This window comes from Mercenaria mercenaria, chromosome 2 (genome assembly GCF_021730395.1).
Source record: "Mercenaria mercenaria strain notata chromosome 2, MADL_Memer_1, whole genome shotgun sequence".
NCBI classification, from domain to species: domain Eukaryota; kingdom Metazoa; phylum Mollusca; class Bivalvia; order Venerida; family Veneridae; genus Mercenaria; species Mercenaria mercenaria.
The window spans coordinates 44,135,981-44,147,049 of NC_069362.1; the positions used below are offsets into that span (position 1 = coordinate 44,135,981).

The 11,069-nt window shown below is 35.9% G+C and overlaps 1 protein-coding gene across 1 annotated transcript; it reads right to left on the reverse strand.

Moving 5' to 3' along the window:
• Nucleotides 1-11,030, reverse strand: LOC123563845 (rRNA methyltransferase 2, mitochondrial-like). The gene is made up of 2 exons (XM_045356916.2): nt 10,649-11,030; nt 1-736 (listed from the first exon to the last, which is right to left on the reverse strand). The coding sequence occupies exons 1-2, from the start codon at nt 10,983-10,985 to the stop codon at nt 309-311; spliced, it is 765 nt and encodes a 254-aa protein (XP_045212851.2). The 5' UTR covers nt 10,986-11,030; the 3' UTR covers nt 1-308.
• Between the last annotated feature and the right edge of the window lie 39 nt (nt 11,031-11,069).

Consider the following 11,069-nt stretch of genomic DNA (forward strand, 5'->3'; position numbering starts at 1 on the left):
CACAGTCCAATTTCTCCATGAAAGCAAAGTATTTCCTTCTAAAGACAGATTATGGTATAAAATTATTATAAAGTACATGAAATATACCGACATGGACTTGACATGTTCTAGTGTTTTATATATATTTCATTACAAAGGCGAATTCTTTAAGTACTCGTTTTTATACACAGACGGTTTAGGCATATACAAGCGAGAGATCTGTCAGTTTAACATGTGTCCAGTCAAGTTCCAACTTCTTCTTTCTCCCGTCTGCAAAGAATCTAACATATGAGTATGACGAAAAGACATACTTCGTTTGTAATAATTATTCACTTTTTTCTCAATTTAAAATATAAACCTACAAGAAATATTTCCGCGGAATCCGATCTACTGGCATCCGGTTTGATTGTTTTGACGGTTTCAAACATTCTGTTCATAACGCTAAGTAATTTCTTCTTTTCACTGCCATCCCACAGTTTACACACCACGTGACCTCCAGATTCTAACACCTGACTTGAAAATTTCAAAACAGAAAGACATAGTTCAGATATAACCTGATGGTCGTGTTCCCTATTTCCGGAAGCGTTCGGGGCCATATCACTCAGTACGGTATTTGCCAGACGATTGTCAAGCATGCGCAGAAGTTTGGACTGGGTCTCAGACTTTGTAAAATCACTGTTTGCAAAAACTGTAACCCCGTCTATTGGTTCAATGTCTCGTAGATCGACTGCGATGACCATACCTTCTTTTTGTGTCCCTGGAATATAGGAAAGATAAATAATCACTAGTAACTACACAACTTGCTTCACTTCGTAAGAAGATTCAACATCGAAGGACAACACTACTACACTGTTATTTACGCACTATCGTCAGGAAACACCACTTCAGGACAAGATGTGTTTTTATGTACTATCGCCAGGAAACACCACTACAGGACAAGATGTGTTATTTGCGCACTATCGCCAGGAAACACCACTACAGGACAAGATGTGATTTTCTTGCATACCAGACAGGGATTTCTTACCTATCGGACAGAAAAATCTCTATTTTTAGAAATGCTGGAAAATCTTATCTCACATGGGTTATTCCACACTCCTGTGACGGACTACTTCATGCGCTGAATATACATATTATTTATGTAAAATAATTAAAAAATCAGGTACTTTTATCTTTTCTCTCCGTTCCTTATAGTGTATTTCTCGATTCAAATTCGTTACTTTATGATAAGAACGTACCGTTACGCTACAAACGATAAAACTAAAGCGGAACTTTGTTATTGTGCGTCACTGAAATGTCATGACGTCATTTCTGCTTACGGACGTCAATTTCCCGCGTTTTAAATAGTTCCATATTTTCATGCTTGTTTTTATTATTTCTGTTGTTGTAATTTTTTGTAAGTGAGAAATAGAATCCATCATTGGTGTTCGGTGAAGATCAGAAATCCAAACCCTCGGGCGCACCGATCAAGTCTTAAACTCGGCACAGCCTCGTTTAAGACTTGAGCGGAGCGCCCTTGGGTTGGGATTTCCCGGTCTTCGCCGAAGACCAATGACGGATTCTCTATTTCTTGCCCACCTAGCGGGGAAAGTATACATTTATCCAAGCACGCGCCGGGGATAGATATTCCCGTCTTTCCCTAGGGAAAAACCTTGTCTAAAATAACGTGCACTAAGGTGACGTCACATAGTACTGGTACTGTTGTGACGTCATAAACTTTATAAATAATGTCAGGAAAAACCAGAAACCTATTTGTCTCCACAATCTATTTTGAACATGATAGGCAAGAAAAATGATCTAACATGTCTGCCTGTGTAAGACAGCTGTTTTCGCTACCCTCGGGACAGCATGGATAAAAACCTCGCTAACGCTCGGTTTTCCATTCCACACTGTCCCTCGGGTAGGGAAAACCCCGTCTTACACAGGCAGGCATGTAAGATCCTTATATTCCGGTATATTTACCGGTGCCGGAAAAATCCATCTTACACGTAAGATGACTCTCGTGCTTTAAATGACGTATTACGAACTACATAAAAGTAGAAGATTTAAGTTATTTATATTTTATTTCGAAAAACGGAATAAAAATCCAATACCTTGACAGTTCCTCTTTGTTCCTGATAGTATATTTCTCGATTCAAAACACGTTATTTTATCAAAAATTCATAACGTTACGCTGGAACTGATAAAACAAAACCGGAACTAAACATTGTTATTTGTCTTTGAAACGTCATAACGTCTTTCCTGTTTACGGACATTGATTTCCCGCGCTTTGTTTAAATACGCTGCTATAAGAAATTGTTCTAAAAAGAAAGCCGTTCAACTGATTTTATTTTTATTATGATATCTTGATATCGGTTGCAAGAAAAAGATTCTGTCACTGGTTATAGGTGCAGATGGGAATATCCGGCTCTTGGGTAAGTGTTTAGGCGGTAACTCGGCAAGGAGCCTCGTTACCGCCTAAACAGTTACCCTCGAGGCAGGATATTCCCATCTGCACCTACAACCAGTGAAAGAATCTTATATTCTTGCATACCAGACGGGGATTTCCGGTATATTTACCGGTGCTGGATAAATCCATCTTACACCCCGGGGTGTAAGATGACTCTCGTGTTTTAAATGACGTATTACGAACTACATATATGTAGAAGATTTATGTAGTTATTTATATTTTATTTCGAAAAACGGAATAAAAATCCAGTACCTTGACAGTTCCTCTCTGTTCCTGATAGTATATTTCTCGATTCAAAACACGTTATTTTATCAAAAATTCATAACGTTACGCTGCAACTGATAAAACAAAACCGGAACTAAACACTGTTATTTGTCTTTGAAACGTCATGACGTCTTTCCTGTTTACGGACGTTGATTTCCCGCGCTTTGTTTAAATACGCTGCTATAAGAAATAGTTCTTAAAAGAAAGCCGTTCGACTGTTTTTATTTTTATTATTATATCTTGATATCGGTATGCAAGAAAAAGATTCTGTCACTGGTTATAGGTGCAGATGGGAATATCCGGCTCTCGGGTAACTGTTTAGGCGGTAACTCGGTAGGAACCTCGTTACCGCCTAAACAGTTACCCTCGAGGCCGGAAATTCCCATCTGCACCTATAACCAGTGAAAGAATCTTATATTATGTACTATCGCCAGGAAACACCACTACGGGACAAGATGTGTTTTATGCACTATCGCCAGGAAACACCACTTAAGGACAAGATGTGTTATTTACGCACTATCGCCAGGAAACACCACTACAGGACAAGATATGTTTTTATGTACTATCGTCATGAAGCACCAGTACATGACAAGATGTGTTTTATGCACTATCGCCAGGAAACACCACTACAGGACAAGATGTGTTTTATGCACTATCGCCAGGAAACACCACTACATGACAAGATGTGTTTTATGCACTATCGTCAAGAAACACCAGTAGAAAACAAGATGTGTTATTTATGCACTATCGTCAGGAAACATCACTACATGATAAGATGTGTTTTATGCACTATCGTCAAGAAACACCACTACAGGACAAGATGTGTTTTATGCACTATCGCCAGGAAATACCATTATAGGACAAGATGTGTTATTTATGCACTACTGCCAGGAAATATTCTACAGAACAAGATTTGTTATTTTGTGTACTATCGCCGGGAAACACCACTACAGGACAAGATGTGTTATTATGCATTATAGCTAAGAAACACCACTACATGGTAAGATGTGTTATTATGCACTATCGTCAGTAAAGACCACTACATGACAAAATGTGTTATTATGCACTATCACCAGGAAAACCATTACATGACAAGATACGTTATTATTCACTATCGTCAGGAAACACCACTAGATGACAAGATGTTTTATGCATATCGCCAGAAACCAACACTACAGGACAAAATGAGTTGATGTATGCATTGTCGACAGTTAAAACAAGAGCTGTCCGTAAGACAGCGCGCTCGACTTTTCTCAGTGTTTGACTCTGAATTAGAGCTTTGCTAGTAAAAACAATTCTAAGTTAAAAAGGGACATAACTCTCAAAATTCAAACCAGAGTTATGGGAATTGTGTCTCCTGGTGTAGACTTTGATAGTAAATAACTATTTTGAGTTTCAAGTCAAAAGCTTTAACAGTAACATAGATATTTGACTTTTAACAAAAAATTCTAAGTTAAAAAGGGGCATACTTCTGTCAAAATTCAAATCAGAGTTATGGGGATTGTTTCTTCTGGTGTAGACTTTTGTGGTAAAAAAGTATTTTAAGTTTCAAGTCAATAGCTTTGATAGTAACAGAGATATTTGACTTTATCAAAAACTTTAACCAAAAATTCTAAGTTAAAAATGGGCATAATTCTGTCAAAATTCAAATCAGAGTTATGGGCATTGTTTCTCCTGGTGTAGACTTTGATAGTAAATAACTATTTTAGGATTCAAGTCAATAGCTTTGATAGTAACAGAGATATTTGACTTTATAAAAAACTTTAACCAACGGCGACGCCGACGCAGACGCCGGGGCGTGTGCAATAGCTCTACTTTTTCTTCGAAAAGTCGAGCTAAAAATGGATGTGTTATTTTGTGCAATACCGCCAGTTAAAAACACTACAATTTAAGACACGTGTTGTTTTTTTGTTTTTTTGGATACCGCCTGGAAACAAGACAAGACGTGCGAACTTTTTGCTCTACCGTCGGGAAACACCATATAATACAGGATATTCTTGCATACCAGACGGGGATTTCCGGTATTTTTACCGGTGCTGGAAAACTCCATCTTACACCACGGGGTGTAAGATGACTCTCGTGCTGTAAATGACGTATTACGAACTACATATATGTAGAAGATTTATGGAGTAATTGATATTTTATTTAAAAAACGGAATAAAAATTCAATACCTTGACTGTTCCTATTAATTCCTGATAGTATATTTCTCGATTCAAATCACGTTATTTTATCAAAAATTCATAACGTTACGCTGCAACTGATAAAACAAAACCGGAACTAAACATTGTTATTTGTTTTGAAACGTCATGACGTCTTTCCTGTTTACGGACGTTGGTTTCCCGCGCTTTGTTTAAATACACTGCTATAAGAAATAGTTCTAAAAGGAAAGCCGTTCGATTGATTTTATTTTTATTATTATTTCTTGAAATCGGTATGCAAGAAAAAGAATCAATCACTGGTCGCGGGTAAAGATGGGAATATCCGGCACTCGGGTAACTGTTTAGGCGGTAACTCGGCTGGAAGCGAGCCTCGTTACCGCCTAAACAGTTACCCTCGTGCCGGATATTCCCATCTTTACCCGCGACCAGTGAAAAAATTCTTATAATATGTAGCCCGCCCGCTTAGCTCAATAGGGAGGGCGCGGAGGTTGTCAGTTCGATCCCCGGGCGAGGCGTATGTTCTCCGCGATGATTTGATAAAAGATATTGTGTCTGATATCATTCGTCCTCCACCTCTGATTCATGCGGGGAAGTTGACAGTTACTTGCGGAGAACAGGTTTCTTCTGGTGCAGAATCCAGGAACATTGGTTCGGTTAACTGTCCGCCGTTACATAACTAAAAATTTTTGAAAAACGGCGTTAAACAAAAGAAAAAGGGACAGTGAATGAATATAATTATGTGTTATTTTATGTGCTTTAGCCAGAGTATAACAACACAGGACAAGCCGTTATCTTATGCAGTATCGACAGGAAACACTCACACTCGACAAGACATGCCAATTTTGCATCATCACCAGGAAACCCTTACACAAAACAAGATGTGTCATATTATGCACTACCTCCAGGAAACACCAGTATGGAAAAAACAGTGTCATTTCAAGAAATACGGAACAAGATGTGTAATTTTATGCACTACCGCCTGGAAACTAAAATACGGAACAAGATGTGTAATTTTATGCACTGCCGCCAAAGGAAAATACGTATTATTTTGTATACTATCACTAGTAAACTCCAATACAAAACAAGATTTGTCAATTTATGCACTATCGCAGGGAAGCACCAATACAAGACCAGATGTGTTATTTATGCAGAAAATAAAAGAAATTAACAGTCCAGAAGTGATACTTCCTGCACTATCACAAGGAAACACCATACAAGAAATCCGCCAACAAGACACATTTTCACAAACCCAATATACAATTTTTTTAACAGTGGACAGAACCCTTGCTGCACCGTGGACAGAATCCTTGTTTAGTCAAAATTACACATTGCATTTTGGTGTATGCATCATAAGTGCATGAAATGGGTAAGATTACGTTTCGCAGCATGCAATGGTTTAATTAATACCATCTCCTAGATCATATATAGTGACCCCAGAAAAGCATGCTACAAGTATTTAACCGCTGCGCTACAGAACTTCGGACAATATATGGCCTTAATTTGTGTCATTATGTATATAGCAAGGTTATTAATTTACTGCACCGAACTTGATGACAGTATTGAAATTTGAGTTTTATTGGACAAAAATGTGCCATGTCATATAAATATACTACCTTATATTATTGGTTAAAAAAATAAAAGGAAGTCGTAAAAGTATTTCAAATATTTGTTAATAACGGCACTTAAGACTTGTTCATGATTCACCTTATCTCATGCATATTATATAATTATGTGTGATTAATGGTTATTGTACTTAAGTTTGTACAGACTTTTTCATATTAAAGCGATCATGCCAGAAAAAAAATGGACCGAATGACGGGTAGTACAGAGACTGATAAAAAACTGCACTGAAAAAAAATCCCCATTTATTTATTGAATAAACCACATTTATACTTACTAATGGACATAAAATATGTGAACAGCCTTTTTTATCAGGAAACCGAAGTGGAGATAAGACGACCTCTGCGATATGTTTGTTTTAGGTTACGACGTTTTTACCCGAGTACTTCAGCAGCTAACCTCATCAATATCCTGGATTCTGTCCGCAAGTAAATACAGACTTCTCTACATGAAACAGAGGCGGGGACGTAATGATTCCTGACACACTGTCTTATCAAATCGTCACGGAGAACATACGCCCCGCCAGAAGACCGAAAGCTTACGTCCCCGTGATCCGTAGATTGGGCTAAGCGGACGGCCTCTGCAAAATTTAGTTAAGTTAAAGCAGAGCTACCGGCGCCGCGAAGCGGCGTCGGCAGCGTCGCATTACGGTTAGACATATGAACAAGAAAACGAATAGAGAGATCTAACTGTGTATACTATCGAGTTGAAAATTCGTGGTACTTTTTAGAATCGGTGTTGTTCGGATTTTTTCATGTGCTCTATGCAGATAGTAATTAATCAGTAAAGACGTCAGTAGACGCTTACTGTTTACGATTGACAAAAGCGTCTCGCTTAATTACTGCTTTGAATATTGAATAAAAATGTAATTGCGCGTTTGATAATAAAACATTAGTGCTAAATACATTTTCTACGACGAAAAAGAAATAAAATACAATAATTTCATTTTGAAACGACTTTCGTCACGCTGCCATAACCGAACTTTATTATATATACTTATGTTTGTCATGATGACGTCATAACTCCACAGTGGTGTAGTGGTTAGCGAGTTCGCGTTCAAAACCAGAAGTCGTGAGTTCGAACCTCACTTGGACCAGATTTTTTTTTTCAATTCCTTTTTTTTATTTCAGTTCTTTTTTCTATTATTATGAGTTTTGAAAATATTGTATAACTAAAGTCATTCATGTGAAATTTAACAAGTATTTTTTTGATGTATTTATGTATGCTTGTTGTATGTGTGTGTATTAAATATGTATATATATATACAATAAATTATGATTAAACTAAATTTAACAAGTGTTTAGTTTTGATGTCAGGTTCCAATGTAGAGCCTGTGCAGTAGTCAGTAGACATAACTTTCAAAACAAAAACAGCTTTAGGATAAAATAAAATGCTCTTCTCCCCGTTTGCATGTATTTCATCCGTTAGCTTTAAAATCACTGACCAGAGTTTATATATAAAAAAAAAAAAAAAAAAAAAAAAAACAACAACAACAAAAAAAAAACTAAAACTGTTGGCGATGAATTATCAATAAACATCTAAAAGGTTTTACTACCATCCCTATTTTATAGTGCTAACCATAAAAAACATAGAAATGTTAACTTAGAAGTTCAGTAAATAAACAGGGTTTTTCGAGAATTTCGGCAAACACTGTTTTTCTCAGGTAAAATTCTGATCATTAACTTTTAAAAGAAGCTTGTCTTTTGAGTTTAAAACAAGCTTTGTACAGTCATGTAAATGATTGTAATTTTCCCATACCAGGCGTCTAATTTCTATTAACTTTGGAATTGAAACATTAACTTTTTACATTAAGTCCTTATTGCCAAACATTCACACGCAAAGAAACAAAATTCCTTTGGCTATTGGCCTAATGAGATTCTGTTAGGTTTGAAGCTTTTCAATTTGAATGAGTTATCATTTGTGACTGGTTTCCAGTATGATAATAATTTATGTAAAATTGTTGATGCAGTACGTTTTAATAAGAATAACAGAAATTATTCAAATACGTTTTTTTCTTTATCTTGGTGCAGATTTTAATCTATATCGAACTTTCTTTTAATTATATACAGAATATCTTTCGAGTATTTCACATGTCAAGAATTAAATTTGATGCAGTCTAAAACATGCATTCAGAAATCATGAACTATCATTAATACTTATAATTTTAATAGATTTAATAGAACATAAACTTCCTAAACGAATCCATAATTCCAGACAATTCCAACACCACTCCTTTAATTTTAAAGGGGCACTGTGATTTTTCAAGGGAGCTCTGCCTTTTAGGTAGCACCTAATTTCATATTAGTAGAATGTAACAAAAAGGAAGCGATGTCTACGATGGCCCATCTGATAACTAAAAATATTACATCTTCAAATGGGTCATATCGGAGCTCCGTAAGAATGAGTATAAATGGCGAACAAGACGATAAAATTTCAGAAGCGGACATTTTAAAGTAATAAATTGTATACCATAGTTAACTGGGGGTGGGGTTGTGGGTAGGATGCCCTAATACTTGTGTAGCTGTTTTTCATAATTAGCCTGATTCATTAATTTGGATGGCTTATTATGATTTAATGTTTTATGGCTGCCATCTCTGTAAATGAAAACCGGTGTCCAGTGACATACTGACTTCTACGACCTTAGACCTATATACATTTGCAATCAGCTTAAATTTTACACGAACAGGCGGTCCGTGAAAACACCCCTAACTACATGTATCGAAAATACACCATTTTTTAAATTGTAATTTTAAGATAATTAGTTTATACTAATAGATTTAGGTCGATTGCGAAGCAAGTTCTACAACATATATTAACTATTCTCGACACTTCATTCCTGATGACATCCATTGCCAGGTTAAATCCCATATTGGCGACTACTAATGTTAGTCTAAGGATAGTGCGAGATACAGAAGACGCTTCAATTCCAGAAACTTCCCTAGCTCTTTAGCGTGCCAGGTGTAAAACACATGAGAGAAGAGAAGCAATTTTCCCTATTAAATGCTGGTCACCAAGCAAGGGAGCTACTGGTGGACGCTCTACCAAAAAAAAAAAAACTGAAATAACTTCCCAACCAACGATGTTATTTTGAGAAGCTTTTTGAATATCATCATTCTGACACCACTGGTCCCTCCGCCAATAAACAAACTTATATTTATTCCGTTATGTAGCAAAAAATTGTTAAAAACGAGTGTTTCTGTAACAGAAAAGGAGCAACAGGATGAATAATGTCAAATTCCTCCATGAAAAGGGGATTATAAACTGGAAATAAGAAGTAAAACTAAATGTCTATGCCTCTAATCAGGAAGGTCTATACGTATCAGTTGTTCCAGCTCTAACTCAATGTGTACACTGATTTTGGGGTAGGGGACTTGCTTTTAAAGTATATAAAGAATGAAAATATCAAAAAAGAAAAAGAAAAGAAATAGGTTCAGCTAGATAAACTGTACTTGGACCTCAAAAAGCATAAAAATGAAATTGCGTATTGTAAAGCCTTTTAATCAATTTTGTTCAAAAAGATCTCTAAATTAAGTGCATGCACTTTTTTAAGAGTTTTAACAACATGTTATCAGTGAAATCAGTTTAATGGACACAATTTAGAATTAAAGACGTTTTAATGAAAAATATTGCCAATATGCTAAATTACTTAAGATGTCAGATTCATCAATCCTTCCAGTGTATTAGTTGTCATTTATTTAGAATGTCTGAAAGATATCCATCATTCATTGAAAAGTTTATGAAGTGTTATCGAGATCATAGCATGTACGAGAATACCAGTCGTTTCACCCCCTTGATGTTTCACTCCTAATTGTTTTACCTCCAAAAACCCTAGTTGTTTCATCCCCCACATGAATAGAATAAATGATTTAAGTTGAAGTTTAAGATTAAATGATTAAAAAGAATGACTATAAACATGCAATTATGATATGTCATATAATGTAATGTTAGTTAATTTATGGTCAATTAAAATTTTTTTAAATGCATTTAAATGGTGTATCAGAAGCTGTTATGTTGAATGCTGTAAATTTGAACTTTTTATTATTTTCAGTATTCAAAATAATAATAATAAAATTAACAACACAAACATAATTAGTTTACTGACTTAATTTTAATCATAAAAAGATATATATTTGAATTTAGATTGACGTAGACTGGCTATTCTTACAGGCCTATACTTACCGTCATGCTTTGATTTCAGCTGAATTCTTTGGGCTGCAACTTGACTCCAGGATCCAGGGGCAGCACCGCAGTCGATAACTATTCCTCCAGGTTTAATGATGCGTAGGTTGTCATCAATCTCAGTCAGCTTGAAAGCACTACGGCAACGATAATTTTCTTCATTTGCTAGTCTTACGTATGGATCATTAAGTTGTCTCGTTACCCAGTCACGAGATGACTGCTTTCCTTTAAATTTATTCGGTGTAATTTTTCTAAAAGGTAATGATGTACTAAAGCGACTTGATGCAAAATAAATACATGTAGAACAACCGGCTAGTTTTCGCATGGAGGTCGCCATCTTTGTTGTTATTTGGTACAGAGCTAGGCCGCTTATAGGAAGATGTAATCTATATTCATGTAATTTGCCCTATAACAGTAGATG